Source organism: Paroedura picta, chromosome 3 (genome assembly GCF_049243985.1).
Source record: "Paroedura picta isolate Pp20150507F chromosome 3, Ppicta_v3.0, whole genome shotgun sequence".
Classification (NCBI taxonomy): Eukaryota; Metazoa; Chordata; class Lepidosauria; order Squamata; family Gekkonidae; genus Paroedura; species Paroedura picta.
Window position 1 is genome coordinate 8,038,113 of NC_135371.1, and position 17,816 is coordinate 8,055,928.

Here is a 17,816-nt window from a genome sequence, read left to right on the forward strand (position 1 = left end):
ATCAGCAGCCGTCGCCAGACTCATTTGAGCGGGTTGGGCTGAAGCAGCAGAGCAGAGGGGATCAGGACCAGGAGCGAAAACAGTTCTGCAGGGCCTGCAAAAGGGAGCTCCTCCGCCAGGCATTTGGTTGAGACCAGGCACAACCAACAACATCTGCAGGGCCCCTGCCCCCTCCCCACCCCCAGAAATCAATCAAGGCATTCCACCCCTGGAACTGTTTCAATTATTACTGTTTGGTGTCGTGCTTAGGAGTGTGGACTTCTAATCTGGCGAGCTGGGTTTGGTTCTGCACTCCCCCACATGCAGCCAGCTGGGTGACCTTGGGCTCGCCACGGCACTGAGAAAGCTGTTCTGACCGAGCAGGAATCTCAGGGCTCTCTCAGCCTCACCCACCCCACAGGGTGTCTGTTGTGGGGAGAGGAAAGGGAAGGTGACTGTAAGCCACTTTGACCCTCCTTCGGGTAGGGAAAAGCAGCATATAAGAACCAACTCTTCTTCTTCTGTTTAACGTTGCTTTGTTGTCTTGTTATCGTCAGTTAGTATTATAAATGTTACAGTTATTTATATGTATGGTTCTTTATATAATTCTCAGTCCCATGTAAACTGCCCTGAGCCTTCGGGGAGGGCGGTATATCAATGTGAATGAATATAAAATAAATAAAATAATAAAGAGCCAGTGTGAGAATAAAATATGAGCCCCCAGTTCCTTGGAAACACAATTAAAGGAGAGAGAGACGGTGCATGGATGAAAAAGGCTTTTAATGATTTCAAGAGAGAAAAAAAAAATTCTTGCAAACGTAACCCAACAGAATCACACTGGTTATGCAAAGCCCTGTTTGGGTTTTTCTTTCCATCTAGACTGATGGGGATGGTTCAAGTCAATAAATGAGACCTTCATAGCTCGTCTGGCGATCGTGATATTTCCCTGCCCCCGCCCAATCCAAGGCAGAACATTTTTCAAGGTAGCATCATTTTATCTTAAGTGTCATGGCTGTGGTACGACTGGTATTACAGAAACCCAAATCCTATGAACACAGCAACCTCAACACGGACAGGGTCTTTGGTGCTCTTCAAAATGGGGATGACGAACACAGGCAAATCATTAAAGGATTAATTAAAGGATTTTGATTAGAACCAATAAAAATATTTGATAACACAAGTTCGTTTTAAACTAAACATGATCACACTGGTGAGCAGTGGAGATGATCGGGTGCAATAGAGGCTTAAGTCTGAGTCAAAGAAAGCTTTTGGGGGGGATGGATACCTGAAGTGAGTTGGTTTTTTCCTCCGTATCTTTCTGTTATTGTGTTGGGGGGGGGATTATGTCATATTTTTATGTCTGAGGGTTTTAATGGTTTTTTTTACTGGGGTTTTATACAGTTGTAACCCACCACAAGCTGTCTGGGAGTGGCAGGTAACAAACAAATAATAATTATTAATAATAATCAAAATAACAATAATTATTATAGTCCCCATCCAATGAGCAGAGAAGCCTTACAGTGAGCTAGAAATAAAATGAGGATTCGAGCCACGTTCCTCTGCATACCTGGGACATTTCAAAATAAGCTACAAAGGAAAAAAAAAATTGGAATGTTGACAAATGAAAGGGAAAAAAAATGTTTCCACTTTACTCATCAAGTTTGGTGGCTGGGAGCCCAGAGAGGCCTTTCCAGGTCTCAGAAAAGGGGGTCTCTTGATTAACAGCATTTTCTTCTTGATGTTCCTGGTGTGAAAGAAAGGCCTAAGAAGAGATTTTGAGGCAGGCTTCCCTGCTCACCCAAAAGATGGGCAGGAGGGTCTCTCCACAGAAGGAGGCTCCAGAGAACTCGTAGAGAAGGGCAGCTGTGTCAGCGTCGAAAAAGGCCACTCGACCCCCGGCGTAGTTCAGGCCCACACGGATCCTCTTCAGCTTCCCACTCAGGGTCATGAGACAAACATCGTCTTCTCCAGTGGCCTTGTAGCTTCCACCCCACTTCCCCAGTTCCCAGAAGCCTTCCTCAGGACTAAAGGTGATGCCTCCCTTCCTCCTCACAGACTTCCTGGCCACCCCCACAGACCATTCCTCCTCACTCCCCACAAGGACTTCCCAGAAATGGCGGCCTGCCCTGAACCCCTCACGGCCCAGCACAGCACCAAACCGGTCAAATCTCTCAGGATTGTTGTGCAGAGTTTGAGCTTTCTTCCCGTCTCTCACACTTTTCTGATCCGCGGATAAGATGAGCTCAGGATGGGCCGTGTCCGGATCCAGGATCACATTTGCTGTTGGGCGGAGAGGAGGAGAGAGAAGAGAAGCTGCTTTAGCTGGGAGAGTAACAGCAGAGTTGTTGATAATAATAATTTTATTCTTATATTCCACCCTTCCTGGTAGCTCAGGGCAGGTTAACATAAATTAAAATAATCAAATCTTAAAAAAAACAGTATGCTATTTCAAACATTATAACAGCCCCTTTCAATAAACTGGAGGGGGGGGGGATTCCCAGATCTTCCTGGAGACACAGGTCTTCCTCTCCTTCAGCAGTGAGGCCAGCACTTACGTTGTTCTCTCCAGCCTCAACCATAGGCCTGGTGCAACAGCTTTGTCTTTCAGGCCCCATGGAACTGATTAAGGTCCTGGAGGGCCCTGATCTCTTTCAGCAGATTTTGGTCTACCTCAATGGTCTTTGGCAGTCCCATAGGTACCCTGGTCCCAGACCATTTAGGGCTTTAAATGTTAATGTTAATAACAGCGCCTTGAATATGGTGCAGTCTCTGAGAACTCTGGAAATGCTTGTTTACTCATCAAATGATTACCATGTTGAATTCTCTGCCAGAGAGCGCACTGGCAGACAGGCAGCGGTGTACCTACTTGATTTTGCACCTGGGGCAACTGGGTGGCCAAGGCATGGTTGACGTGGGGATGAACCGGCCCCCTTCCTAAGCACCTGACATCCCACTGCCACTGCTCCAAGCAGCAGCGGCCTTGGCCTACAAGAGACTGGTGGGGATCATGGGGGGTGGGGCAGTTCACACCAAGTCCTGTGCCAGAGGCAAGGCTGTGATGGTTCGTGTAGGGCTGCTGTCGGCCACAAGCACCCAGCATCAAGGAAACAGCACCCCACAGCCAATGCACACAATCTCATTGTCCGTGGGGGCTTGACAGGGCCCATCAATTATGGTGTTCAGGGCATGAGCCCCGGTTGCCATACCCTAAATATGCTGTTGGCCAGAGGCGTAAATGGCTTTAAAGAGAGATCAGACAGATTCAGAGGGGGCAGGAAGCTCCACATTAAGAGGCAGTAAGTCTCTGTTCGACCAGTGAAAGGAGGCAGCATTGGTGGAAGACCTCAGCCTCTGTGCCCTCTTGCTGGATCTCCAGAGAAACTGGTTGGCCACTGTGCAACGCAGCATGGTGGAATGGATGGACTATCAGGCAGATCCAGCAGGGTCCTTCTGTTCTTACTAAATGAAAGGAACCAGGGCCTAGTCTGCACACAATAGATAATGCACTTTCAATGCACTTTAGAAGTAGATTTTCCTGTTCTGCACTGGAAAATCCAGCTGCCAAAGCACATTGAAAGTGCATTATCCTTTGTGTGCAGACTAGGGCCAGGTCATCCCCTCAGAGTTCCCCTTCTTCTGGCCACCTGGTCAATCCTGACAAGAAAAAAGCCTCGAGGAACTGGCTAGGGCAGGGAGGGTGAGATTTGGGGAGTCAAAACAAGAGCGTCCAGGGAAGTTAATCATTGCAGAAACACCAAGGAAAAGAAGACTTACTGGGAGGCCAAGTTTTTTAGATTAGAAATAATTGATTAGTCCAGGAAATGTACCTTTATGGAGATGAAGTCCAGACTCCAGAGTGTCTGAGGAACCAAACAGAACAGAAAGTAAGCAGACCACCTTTGAACAATAATATCCCATAACAACATATTTTTTTCTTCGTTTGGTAGAAGCTACTTCTGAGGAAAATTCTCCCTCAAATTCCAGCTGTATTCAGATATTCAAATTTATTTCTGCTTGACTTTGCTCACAAAGCACATGTTGGTTAGGTAGAAGAAGAAGAAGAGTTGGTTCTTATATGCCGCTTTTCCCTACCCGAAGGAGGCTCAAAGCGGCTTACAGTCGCCTTCCCTTTCCTCTCCCCACAACAGACACCCTTGTGAGGGAGGTGAGGCTGAGAGAGCCCTGAGATTACTGAAGAAGAAGAAGAGTTGGTTCTTATATGCTGCTTTTCCCTACCCGAAGGAGGCTCAAAGCGGCTTACAGTCGCCTTCCCATTCCTCTCCCCACAACAGACACCCTGTGAGGGAGGTGAGGCTGAGAGAGCCCTGATATTACTGAAGAAGAGTTGGCTCTTATATGCCGCTTTTCCCTACCCGAAGGAGGCTCAAAGCGGCTTACAGTCGCCTTCCCATTCCTCTCCCGATGAAAATGGGAACTGTCCAGAGTGTTATGCCACTAAAAGAAGCGGTGCAAGACCGAAAATCATGGCAACCGTTGACCCACAGGATTGGCAAGAGTCAGACACAACTGAATGGCTGACCTCATGATCATTGTTGTTCCTAATTATGGAAATGGGAAATGGATTAGAAGCTAACAAATCACTTTCCCAAAAAGAGGCGAAGAATGATCCTGAACATGGGTATCCAGAAGTTGATGGTTTTGAGTTGCTTCAGAGTTGCTTCACAGAAATCATGCTACAACTTGCAGCCCAAAGGTCCAATCCAGATAAATCCAGATAAATCATTTTTGCTTTGATGAAGCACCCAAACTGGAGTGGGGGAGTTTTGGAGACCTACACAATATTGTCACCTAACCCTCTACTTTCTGGGATCTCTCCTGCTTTGCACTGGACCTCCTCAACTCCTGTTTGATTCAATCCTTTGGGGAAATCTTGGGACATTTCTTTCATGCTGTGTGGAGAGGAAGGCGTGCATTTGTGGAGGGCCCACCTGCATCAGCACCACTTTCCCTTCCAAATTGACCCCGCAGTTGTCATTCCTGTCCCCCCACTAGCTATCTTGGGGCTAGAAGTTTCTCTGAATTAAATTTATTCAAAAAAATTAAGCCTGCAAACTTTCTTCTTGTGCAGATATAAAGGGGAAGGTAAAGTCCTTATTTCTATGCAATGTAAAGGACCAGAGAGCTTGGTGTGGTGCTTAAGAGCGATGGCTTCTAAACTGGTGAGCAGGGTTTTGATTCCCCGCTCCCCCACATACAGCCAGCTGCGTGACCTTGGGCTCCCCACAGCACTGAACCTTGAGAGTTTCACATTCACACCTGGCCTCACAGCAGCTCTTCTACATTACCTTTCAGGTGCTTCGTGGCCCCCTCCAGCAAGTGACAGATGTCACAAAAGTCCCAGATCCTCCACTTCATTGCAAGAGGAAAAGTCAGAGGATTTGCAAACGTCTCCTTTTCTTCAAACCTGGAAGGGGCAAAAAAAGATGCTAGGAAGGGGAACTTCCCTTACAAATACTCTGCTAATGTCTGTTGAGGGAAAGGAGAAAGCTACTGGGCTGTAAAGGGTAGACAGCTAGATCAGGACTGCAGAGACCCTGCTTCAGTCCTCAGCCCTCCAAATGACTGGCTGGTCCTGGGCCATTCTCTTTCTCTTGCTGTGGTCAGGAAGGGAGAATCAAGTATGCTCCCTTGAATTCTTCTTGGAGGGAGGGAGAGGGAGAGGGAGAGGGAGAAAGAGGGAGAAAGAGGGAGAAAGAGAGAAAAAGAAAGAGAAAGAGAGAAAGAGAGAAAGAGAAAGAAAGAGAGAAAGAGAGAGAGAAAGAAAGAAAGAAAAGAAAGAAAGAAAGAAAGAAAGAAAGAAAGAAAGAAAGAAAGAAAGAAAGAAAGAAAGAAAGAAAGAAAGAAATTTGGCAGACAAATCAGTTCAACGTGCCATTTTGGAACATGAGCTTCTGTCCATGCGACTATGTATGTCTGAAGTTTGCCATTAACAAACAAATGGAGACCTGCAATCTTCATCCCATCTCTTGTGGTCCTGAGCCTGAATGGCCACTTTCTCCACCTGCTCCTCAGATCCATCCCAGCCTCAGGAGCACAATGACGGAGGGATCCACTTACCTCTGCAAGGTGCTTCGGGCATCCTGAAAAGGGAAGAGAGAAAAAGAGAGAAGAGGAAACTCAACTTCTGCCACAGGTCGCCTTGGGAAGACCCTCCAGACCTTGGGGGAGAGAGGCATTCAGGCTCCTTTTTTGTGTGTGTCCCACTCAAGGACAAGAGTTGTTTGCTCATAAAGACAACTTCTTCATGAGGGAACAACATCAGCAGGAAAAGCGGAGCCGCTTCAGAGGACACAGAGATGACAGAGTTGACAACACAGAAGTGCACATTATATTGCCACTTTCGCCCACCTTTTTGAAACTTGCTGAAGAAAATCTTGCAGACCACCTTCACTTCTGGCTATCTCAAAGAGCTACCCATGAACCAGGCTTTCCTTCCATGTGTTTGTCCCTCACAGCTCAGAGATTCCTCTGTCTGCCAGCTTCTGTGGCTCAGTAGATGCTCAACTCCTGGCCGTCCCTCATCCTCCACCGGGGTGATCCCAGAGCGTCCTCAAGAGTCCAGACCGTGGGTGAGCAACTAACTTTTAAACATGGGGCCATGTCCTCAAGTGTGTATGCAAATGGTGCTCTGCTTTCCCTTCTGAAGCAGGAGATTTAGCTGACCGCTTCCTCCCCAACACCACCACCATGAGGAGTCATAGCCTCTTGATTCCCAGCATCAAAAACAAAGGGTCTAGAACAGGGGTAGTCAACCTGTGGCCCTCCAGATGTTCATGGACTACAATTCTCATGAGCCCCTGCCAGCAAATGCTGGCAGGGGCTCATGGGAATTGTAGTCCATGAACATCTGGAGGGCCACAGGCTGACTACCCCTGCTCTAGAGGACAGCAGAAGCTGAGATGTGCAAGTCAGCACATGTTACAAAAGGGGGAGATATCCTGGGAGAGGCCCAAGACACACCAAAATCCTTCTGCAATCGGCTGGAGGTACCTCTGTGGCTGTGGGTCCAGGTGGCCCTTCAGGCCTTCAACTTTTCCAACACAAAACACTCCCTTGGATGGTGCATTACTACGCCAGCCATCGCTGTCCTAAAGAAAACACCTGAAGCCTTCCTTGATATTTTCTTGTTTCACTGAAATGCAATTGTAGAAGTGTTCTTTTGTTTAAAAGCAAAATTAAGATGTGAAAATAGGAAGAGTGCAGGGGGCTGGAGATGCAGCCACAGAGGGGCACACGGGCAGAAAAGAAAGAAGAACCGATGAGCAACGTTAACAGGCCTCATTTGCTTTCTGTCCCAGAGGAGAAGAAAAGGCTTCAGAGCCAACCTTCTCCCTGCCTGTTCCTGCCATCTCCTCACCTGCAGGAACTCACTGGCTGGCTGCTGACATTTCTCTTCCATCTCCTGGATGAGGCTTTCCAGAGCGGAGAGGGCTTCAGACAGTTGGGCCAGATGCTGGTCCCTTTTTGTGGCTATCTCCTTCTCCAACGCTTCTATCTGAGACACCAAGAGTTTCTCTTGTTCCTCCAGAAATGTGTGCAGTTGCCTGAATTTGGCTGCTGTCTCTTGCTTTTGTTGTTTGGTTTGCTTCTGAAATGGGAAGACAAGAAAAGCAGGCCAGTGTTAGGGACACAGGTGGTCTCTGCCCTGGGAAAAGGCACTTTAGGAGAGTCTTCTCAGAAGGGCGCTTTGGGCTTTCACAGAGATCGCAGCAACATTTGACAAGGGAAGAGGAGGATTCCCAAGGCCCCATTTGCAGGGCTAAAGGACACATGGATCTCACTCCTGGTTGGGTTCTTTGGCTTCAGAGTCTGCAGAAGAAGAGCCAGGGAGTAGAAGGTGTGCCTGGAGTCCTTTTCTTTCCCCACTCAAACGCCTCCTACATGTTGATTCCCGACACTTAATAACAGGGACAAGGGTCAGGATCCTGTTCTCAAGTTCACGCGTTCTTGCTATGTATGGTTTGTGGCTACATAGTAGATCTGTATAGTTTCTTCGGTTCTGACCTGACCTGTTTCTTGGTTTATTTTTGGTTTATTTATAGTTGCATTTATTGACCTCCATTCCTGGACCCTGCTGGCCTGTGGCAGTTTAGAAAAAAATTATAAAACCCTATAAAAATACAATTACAAAAATATACAACCCTATAGCTGGCGGCAAAATGCCACCTACAGCCTCCCCTCCGTTCTTCCTGCACCACCGCAGCCCGGACTGCCTTCTTGGGGGGAGGGGGGAATGCCTTCCCAGCAAAACTGTGTGGTTTTCAGGCACCCTTATTTTGTTGACCCCAATTAGCTATGTAGTAAATTTCCACAGAGCTGTCTCTCATGTTATCTCCCTGCTCCGGCCTTGAGTAGTTGGAAGTCAACAGTCTGGAATGTTGTGTAAATTAGCATCACTTTTTGCGGACATTAATGTGGGAACATTGTACCTGGCCTTTGTGTGCCAAGGTTTTAATTTAGGAGAGGTTGTAGGTAGCCATATAGATTCACTGGCTCTATAGTAGTTCCGTTTCCTTGCACCTGTTTCACCTATTTCTTCAATAAAGAAATTTTAGCAAGTGTTTTGGGGGAAGGGGGCTTATCTCTTTCCTGAGACTTCTCCTGGCTTGTAGTGTTGGTACATGCACATAAATGGCACCTGGACACATGTATGTTCATCTGCCTAGGATTTACCCCACAGCATAGAGCACCTCGGGAAGTCAACTGATTCTGCCCCAGACAGAGGACAGAGAACAAATACGACAAAAATGTTCTTGATCTAGATAATTAACCAGGGACTGCCCACCCACTGGCTCTCCAGATGTCCATGGACTACAATTCCCATGAGCCCAGCGGTCATGAGAATTGTAGTCCATGGACATCGGGAGAGCCACAGTTTGGGCACCCCTGGCCTAAGCCTCCAGAGGGTACAGAGTGCCAGGGGTACCAACAGGATGCAATTCCATAACAACCCAAGCCCCACCACTTGAGTATAACTTTGTTTAGAACTCAAGAAGAAGAGTTGGTTTTATACCCCACTTCTCGCTACCTGAAGGAGTCTCAAAGTGGCTTACCTTCCCTTTCTCTCCCCGCAACAGACCGCCTGTGAGGTAGGTGGGGCTGAAAGAGTTCTGAGACAAACTGCTCTGTGAGAACAGCACTTTCAGGGCTGTGACTAGCCCAAGGTCACCCAGCAGGCTGCATGCGGAGGAGTGGGGAATTAAACCTGGCTCACCAGATTTAGAACATGTTCGCTCCCCAGCCAGAGTGACACTTACAAGCAGCTCTTGGCTTTCCTTCTCAATGTGTCCTTTAGACGTGAAAATCCTTCTTCTCTCCTTCTTCAGAACCTTCAGACGGTTGCACAACTGATCCTAGGGGGGGGGGAGGAAACGGGACCCACAATGGAGATTGGAGTCTTTATAGAAGTTTACTATAAAATACATGAGAAGCAAAACTGTCATGAAGGATACAGCTGCCAGATGTCAGTAACAGGATGCTTAACAATATTCCCCAAATGCTAGACACAGGTAGCTTCCTCATGGGGATGGGGCCCCCTTCTCTTCTGAGAACTGCTACTAATACAGTTCTGGTCAGCAATGCTGCTTCAGCAAAGAGATCTACTCCCTGCTTTACAAAGCTGATCACTATTACATCCCCCACCCCAGCCATAGGGTGGATTTTCTGCATCGAAAACTACTATTTGCACCCCTAAGGCCCATTATGCACGGAGTGGAAGGTCCGCATTCGGGGTGGAATGGCGGCGGCTAACATCACCAATTATGCATGCTGCAGGCGGCAACCGGGCGCAGAGTCAACATATGCTGCTGAAAAAGCTGCGTTAGCGAGATGTGGAAGAAAGTGGAGCTTCCTGGGACCAGGGCACAACCAGAAGCGGCTCCAGAGTAGCCGCGTGCATAATCGGATACTCTGGGTTTTGCCACCGTTGCGTTCCGTCCCATGCGTAAGCGGTTTGCTTCACTTCTTCCTCCTCCTCGTTCTCCATGCCGCCGTTTCAACGGCTGTGCATAATAGGCCTATATCACTATGTTGTGTAGCCGGCAATAAGCCCAGGATTGACAACTTTAATGGTAAAAAAACTCACGTGGGGAGGGGGAGTCTGGAGATTGATCCCTTCCATTCTACTTTCCCCAAAACTTCTTCTGATATGACCCAAAGCAGCTTTAAGGAAAAAAACACAACAGCAGATCCAGGGAAAACTGGGAAGCTAAGTGGGAAGACCATAATATTGGCCAAACTCAAGGATGACAACTGAAATTGGGAAAGGGGAACAGTGTTAACACTGGTACATACACAAGTGTGCTTGCACATGAAAGCATAAGAGAGGAAGTACTTCCTTCCCCATATCACCCCACACTGGACTGAGCAGGGGGACTGGAGGCAATCAAAAAGGAGCCAACACACCACGGGGGATGCAGCAAAGAGGTGTTTTCACTCCCCAATTTGGCAGAGGCTAGGAAATTAACTGGAGTTTCCCTGCAAAGAGGCCAAGGAGAAGGGAAGGATCTACAACTCTTCCATCAACCTCCACCTTTTGGACTTCCCACCTTGTACTCTTGGGAGGCCTCCTCAAGAGGAAGGGTTTCATGACCTCTGTGCTCCTTGGATCGGTCGCAGACCACACAGATGAGGGCTTCATCGTCCTTGCAGTACAGCTTCATCGGCTCCTCGTGCTTCTGGCAGACTCGCCCTTTTCTGACTGCCACGAATTCCTGATGCCCAAAACAAAAAAAGAGGATTTGTTTCATTCTCATTCCCCTCCATCAAAATGAATCTCTCCTTGTCATCACTGGATAGGATTAGTGCCTTGTTCAGTTTACAAGCCCCATTTCTGACATTTGAAAAATTCAGATTTCCACCTGGGACCTTGCTGTTCATTTGTGTTGAACTCTTTTTGCCTTCTGCTCCTCTCTTCCTGCCCCCAGTACCGGAAGCCCCATTTTGTGAGAGACCCACATTTGGTGGCCTTGACAGGGGCTTCCTTGGACTGTGAAGCCTCGTGGACCGGCCACATAAATAGATCTCAATATGGGAGGGCCACTGAAAGTAACAGACAGGTGGCACCTTAAGTGGGCAGAAGTGGGACCATGCGGCACAAGATCCTCAGCTAAGGGCGGCCTGTCCGTGAAAGGCCGGGTGAGGCACTAATACTGAGATGGGCTCCAGGAAAGGGGGATTTCCCACTGGGAGGGGGTCAGGAAGAGAAGGGGAGGCAGCCAGACCCTCCCACCCCTTATTATAGGAGAAATCCACTCAAGGGCCTTGGTTGAGCCATTTAGTACCAATTGCTGCTTTGGTAACCAATTTGTGGTTTAAGGGGAGGGGGGGAGGCATAATAATATTTTATTATATGTATTATATTCCTAATTAACGAGCAGCAACGACCTTAAGCTCAAAAGAGCTTTGCAAGTAGACACAGGAGGCACAGAGCCTAGGGCCCACAAAAGTCATAATGCAGCCCTGAACCTGTGTTAAAATTCTCTATAAATGTTGTTAGTTGCAAAGTCGTGTCCAAACAACCCATCACGATCCCATGGACAATGATCCTCCAGGCCTTCCTGTCCTCTACCATTCCCCGGAGTCCATTTAAGTTTGCACCTACTGCTTCAGTGACTCCATCCAGCCACCTCATTCTCTGTCGTCCCCTTCTTCTTTTGCCCTCGATCGCTCCCAGCATTAGGCTCTTCTCCAGGGAGTCCTTCCTTCTCATGAGGTGGCCAAAGTATTTGATACGTGATTAGTATACATTAGCATGTATAAATATACACATGCTAATGAAATCCTCACACTATGCCCAAGCGCCCCGTTCTTCACCTCTTGGCCTTGTTCTTTGTATGGGTTCTCAGCACCCAAGCGACATTCTGGACCACACGTAAATATGCCAGTCAGCCTCCAGCACTGGTGAAATGAGACACAGGAAGAGCCCCCCTGGATCAGCCTCCGCCAGGATCCGCCCAGCCCACCGCCCTGTTCCCAAACTCTGGAGAACCAGAGGTGTCCAGCGGCGGGGGGGGGGGGGGGCAGGGTGCATGCCACATGGCAGGGGTAGTCAAACTGCGGCCCTCCAGATGTCCATGGACTACAATTCCCAGGAGTCCCCTGCCAGCATTCGCTGGCAGGGGGCTCCTGGGAACTGCAGTCCATGGACATCTGGAGGGCCGCAGTTTGACTACCCCTGCCACATGGTCTCAAGGCAGATGCCCGACCCTACTGCCAGGCTGACCAAAATCCCGGGTGCTCTCAGGTGCCTGCACTTCCCCGATTTCAGAACCGTCGTGATTGGCAGGCACTCACCTGCAGAAGGAGCCAAGCAGACTCTCCAGCTCAGGGGTAGTCAAACTGCGGCCCTCCAGATGTCCATGGACTACAATTCCCATGAGCCCCTGCCAGCGGCAGGGGCTCATGGGAATTGTAGTCCATGGACATCTGGAGGGCCGCAGTTTGACTACCCCTGCTCCAGCAATCCCGCATCACCACCCACGGGCTTCTTACTGACCTGGTTCTCTGGGGCGGCCTCCTCCAGAGGAACCCCCTGGTGGCCTTCGCGCTCCTTGGAGAGGAGCACGAGGGGCTCCTCGGCCCCGTTTCTCTCCTGCAGGGCGAATTTCTTGGCGATTTCCACGAAGTTGGCCAGCTGGGGGTTCGGGCGGAGGTTTCCTTCCCGCGCTTTTGCTCGGCACTGCGGGCAGGGCGCCTCTTCCCCCGACGCCCCCCAGCAGCCGTCCAGGCAGGCGCGGCAGAAGTTGTGGCCGCACTCGGGGAGGGTCACCGGGTCCCTGAAGTACTCCAGGCAGACGGAGCAAGAAGCCTCCTCGCAGAGCTCCTTCACAAGAGGCCCCGACGCCATGGCCGCCTCCGGGAAGGAAGAGCGAGGGACTTAGTTTCGCTTTCTCCCAGCCGCCCGGGGGCGCCTCCCGTCCTGCAAAATTGACGCTGCCTCGGCGGCAGCCTCCAAACAAGCGCTTTGGCCGCCTCTGCTGCGCCTGGGCGGCCTCGCTGCCTTTCTCCTCCGCAGAGAGTCGACGGGGCCGCCCTGCTTGACCTCCGGCCGCGCCTGGGCTGGGCTGTCCCGGGCGGTGTTCGCTTTTGCCAGCCTCTCCGAAGGAAGGGAGCCTTTCCCCCGGCCAACAGGCCCTTCCCGCGGCGGTCTGGGAGCTCCCCGCGTGGGGAGTCTGGCGGCTGCAGCGGCCGCTGGAGGCTCTCCTCCCCCGCCTCGCCCGAATTCCTTAAGGCCTGCAGTGCACGGGCTGCCCTCACCTTCCAGGTGAACTTTGTAACTTCAGTCAGCCATGCTGGTCAGGATTCAGCTTAAGGACTGTGCAAAAGAAGGACAATTAGTATTCATATTAACTGTAGTTCTAATAAGAAATAGTCCCTCAGTTTCCACAAGACTAGCTTTTCTCGAGTATCTTTCCCTCAGGGCTCTCAATACCCAATACTGCCCTTTCCCTATATCCTGTGGAGCTCTATCTATCTATCTATCTATCTATCTATCTATCTATCTATCTATCTATCTATCTATCTATCTATCTATCTATCTATCTATCTATCTATCTATCATCTATCTATCTACCTACCTACCTACCTACCTACCTCCCCTCCCCTGAGGGTCAGGGCGGTTTACATAAAAATGTAGAAAACAGTACATGGAACTCAGCTTTTCATATATCAATAACATTAACATTTTCCAGCTGTTTGACCATGGAGGAACACCGGAAATATTTTTCAGGCTTCAAGACACCATGGAAGTGAGGTCGTGTAGCCACCTCCACCCCCGCTACACCCAAGATGCAAATAAAATATGCAACATGCAAATAAATGCAAAACCCAGCCCCATCTCTTCACTCCACCATGATTTGCCTGCAATGCCCCTGTATGCAAGTAAAAATAAAAACATATCCTCCCACTCAAGACCACCCCAATGCCCAACAGAAGACCACAACTTACCCAGCCAACACAGGAAGAATCAGCACTGCTGCTGTGGTGGCCATCTTTTAATCCCCCATGCCAGGGTGTATCTGAGGGGCTCTCAAGGTACATTGCAGTAACCTGGTACACTAGTTGAAAAAACCTCTTAGCGCAGGGGTAGTCAAACTGCGGCCCTCCAGATGTCCATGGACTACAGTTCCGATGAGCCTCTGCCAGCAAATGCTGGCAAGGGATCATGGGAATTGTAGTCCATGGACATCTGGAGGGCCGCAGTTTGACTAACTCTGTCTTAGCGGTTATGCTGGATCCAGCCCCATTTCTGCTAAAGAAGCAAGTCAATTCAGCTGCAATGCACTTTCCTCCAAGTACTCAGCCTCCATGTTTGCAGGACAACTTGCCTTCCTGTGCCTCTCCCCTCCACAGGATCAGCCTCTCTTCTCCTCAGCCAACTGCCTGGACCTGCATGCTTGCCTCTCACTGGGTGAGAAAAAGAATGGGATTCTGGACTTGAAGGCCTATCTGAAATCAGCTGGACCTTAGCCAGTGGATGACCCTCCCAAACTCCCTTCCCTGCTCTTTGGAAGGAAGAGCGCCCCACCAACTGAGCAGGGACCTTATCCAGTGGTCCCCAACCCCCGGTCCGGAGACCGGTACCGGGCCGTGGATCAATCAGTACCGGGCCGTAGTACCTCCTTGTCCTCCTCCCCGGCTGCTGCCTCAGGGGCTGCCCTGCCACTCTGCCGCCGGCTCACCTTTGGTGCTCTCCGGTGGCCGCCATGGCTGGGGCTCCCCCTGGGCAGGGCTGGGCTCAGGCAGCGACAACGTCCCTTGGCAAAAGACTACCCCCCTCCGGTTATCAGTAAAACTGTCAAGTGTTGAGCGGTCCCTGGTGATAAAAAGATTGGGGACCACTAACCTTATCAAATTATTCATTCCAGATCCCTCAATTGCCATCAGATCCCACCTCCTTGAAGCTGGGGGTGGATCTCTTGGGCCTCCCATCCTGAAATTCCTCCTCCCAGCATCCCTCCTTGCCCCTTGCCCCATGGCTGGCTGAGTCCCCCTGCCCTGGCTGTCCTCTGAAGTGACCAGCGTCCCCACGGCAACCAGGCCTCCTTGGGAGAGCTGGAACTGTGATGTCACAAAAGGGCATCCCTCTTGCCTCCCCCCCCCAGGAAGGAGATAGGGGGTTCTCCCCCCCCCCCCACGAGGGGAGGGAAGGCCAAGGGTTGAATGCCCATGTGGATTTGGAGTCATCATCCCCGTGAAGAGGCCGTGATCTTGGCCTCCATGGCCATCCCTTCCCTATTCACTGCCAGCAAGTGGAGATTTACCAACCATATAACATCCACAGGATTTGTGAGAGTGAATGTGTGAGTGAGTGAATGTGTGTGTGAGTGAATGTGTGAGTGAGTGTGAGAGTGAATGTGTGTGTGAATGTGTGTGAGTGAATGTGTGTGTGAATGTGTGTGTGACTGAATGTGAGAGTGAGTGTGTGTAGAGTGAATGTGTGTGAGAGTGAATGTGAGAGTCAGTGTGAGAATGAATGTGTGCGTGAATGGGGTGTTCCATTGCTGAGGGGCTTTCCACCGTCAGCATTGGGCACTGGCATGAATGGATGATGGATGAATGGGACCAGCAGCCATTCCCAGGTTGAAGTCCATGGATGCCGCAAGCGGGCACCAGTGGAAGTTGGCCAACTGAAGGCCGCGGAAGTCCCTGGCGGATGCCAGCAGAGAGGAGTCCACGATCCCTGCTTGCCGCCCATTTTTGGCTTTTCTCCAGCTGGTCTCTTGGAGAAGCCGAGCTGTGGATCGGATCCAGAAGATTCCAGCGCAGTTGCTGGGCGACCATAGTCCTTCCCTTCCTTCCCTCCCCGCCCTTTGGATCCCTTTTTTATTTCTGTGAAGGAGTTGGCTGTGACCCTCCCAACAGCCTTGTCTCGCCAGCTGAGACGGTCTCCGAAACGGGGCCTCATAGAACCTCTTCCCATTGAGTGGCACTCCGTCGAGACTTAGGGGGAAATTGCCCTCTGCCCCGTTCTCTGGAACGCGTGTCTGGATTCCAGCTCTGCCCAAGAGATGTCAGTCACAGACGTCAATGTTTTGGTTTACATTAAAACAGATTATACTAATTATCCTGTAGTATTGTTAGTGCTTCAAAAAGAACTATATGCAATAAATATATTATTTTGTACCTATTGGCTATATATTTTTTGGCTATACTTCATTTTGAGTGTGTAGCCGCCAATCCCCCCTCCCCCCAAAAAAAACCATGTGGGGGGGGGGGAGCTTCCCAAGGAAACATGAAGTAGCTGCCACTTGGGAATTTGCAGGGCAAACAATGGTCGCAACTTTAGCCGTTCCAATCCTCTGGTTTTCCCTTGAGTGTTAAAGACGTCAAGCCAAGGAAGGGTTCATTTTGCCATGGAGTCCAGGTATGAGGGAACTTCCCTCTTGAGACGTCCTTCATACTGCAAAACTCTAAGAGACAATGCATGCATACATACATATCTTTATTACAGTTATAGACCAGCAAAATCTAAGAGACAGTGAACAGGATGTGATACAGACCGCACATCGACTTCAGATGGTGTCCAAAGGCCACGAAACCCAGCGATTGTGGAGGGAGAGGGGTAATAGTCCTACCTAGGTGTGAAGAGGAGCCTCACAAGATTAGACAGAGTTTAGTCCATCCCCTCCTGGTTTGACCACTCTTCAGAAGCAGAAGTATACTCATCTTGCACATGGAGGTTCTATTACGTTATCACCGCGAATGCATCATGGGTCTGTCCTGTCCTCCATACCTTTATTTATACAGTCTTTTCAATCCATCCCACAGCAAAAATTAATTCATTCAGAGCTGCTAGTACATTGATCACTTACGGAAACTGGAAAAGGACTGTAGTCCTCAGGATTGTCTATTCTGTAAACTTAATGATTCTAACTAACAACACGCTGCAATCAGCCAAGCATACCAATATTATAACAAAATCAGAGTCCAGTGGCACCTTTAAGACGAACAAAGATTTATTCAAGGCGTGTGTGGAACATGCTGCATCAGACAGACCAACACGGCTGCCCACTGGAATCTATACCAATATTATAACAGATTTTATTGCTAGATTCGAGTTCAATAGCACTTTAGAGATCAACAAGATTCTCTGAGAATTAGCATTCGAATGGCCACGGTCCATCAGATCTGACTGTGTCCTCGTGGCTTGCCTGCTTAGGCCACTCCCTGACCCCACAGGGTCGGATTATTACAATATTGAATGCCAGTTTGGATACTGAATCAGTTCTGCCTCTTGGGGGAGGGTGCAGACAGTCCAGGGGTACCTGCTCCTGAAACATTTTGGGTAACATCACCCCTCCCGCTACAAGGAGAGACAGTTGGAATTATTTAAGGGATCCGTTCTGTTTTTAATTTATATAAAGGTAAAGGTAAAGGTATCCCCTGTGCAAGCACCGAGTCATGTCTGACCCTTGGGGTGACGCCCTCTAGCATTTTCATGGCAGACTCAATACAGGGTGGTTTGCCAGGGCCTTCCCCAGTCATTACCGTTTACCCCCCAGCAAGCTGGGTCCTCATTTTACCGACCTCGGAAGGATGGAAGGCTGAGTCAACCTTGAGCCGGCTGCTGGGATTGAACTCCCAGCCTCATGGGCAAAGCTTTCAGACGGCTGCCTTACCACTCTGCGCCACAAGAGGCTCATTTAATTTATATAAAAATTCACTATTCATGCTCAGAAAAGGGGCCTAAAAGGTGTCAGTTCAAAGATTTGAAACATGTCAGGTTATTCTTATAGATATTTTTTTATTTTAAAAGAAAAAAACATACAGAAAAGAAAAAGTTTATACGCGGCATTATACACACACATCTCTCT

General features: G+C 49.4%; 1 protein-coding gene across 2 annotated transcripts; it reads right to left on the bottom strand.

Annotated features, from left to right (window-relative positions):
• Positions 1-742: 742 nt before the first annotated feature.
• LOC143834303 (E3 ubiquitin-protein ligase TRIM7-like) lies at positions 743-14,074 on the bottom strand. Of its 2 annotated transcripts, none has more exons than XM_077331016.1 (8): positions 13,948-14,074; positions 10,548-10,712; positions 9,258-9,353; positions 7,358-7,588; positions 6,058-6,080; positions 5,286-5,404; positions 3,807-3,839; positions 743-2,259 (listed from the first exon to the last, which is right to left on the bottom strand). In XM_077331016.1, the coding sequence occupies exons 1-8, from the start codon at positions 14,038-14,040 to the stop codon at positions 1,742-1,744; spliced, it is 1,278 nt and encodes a 425-aa protein (XP_077187131.1). In that variant the 5' UTR covers positions 14,041-14,074; the 3' UTR covers positions 743-1,741. The 2 variants fall into 2 exon arrangements, with proteins under 2 accessions (XP_077187131.1, XP_077187130.1); XM_077331015.1 differs by lacking the exon at positions 13,948-14,074 and adding an exon at positions 12,497-13,293.
• Between the last annotated feature and the right edge of the window lie 3,742 nt (positions 14,075-17,816).

Coding starts and splice junctions, on each gene's coding strand:
- LOC143834303 (XM_077331015.1), bottom strand. CDS start 12,847: ATGGCGTCGGGGCCTCTTGTGAAGGAGCTCTGCGAGGAGGCTTCTTGC. Junction 9,354..10,547: donor AGGCCTCCCAAGAGTACAAG/GTGGGAAGTCCA, acceptor CCCCCCCCCTAG/GATCAGTTGTGCAACCGTCT. Junction 6,081..7,357: donor CAGCCAGTGAGTTCCTGCAG/GTGAGGAGATGG, acceptor TTCCCTTTTCAG/GATGCCCGAAGCACCTTGCA.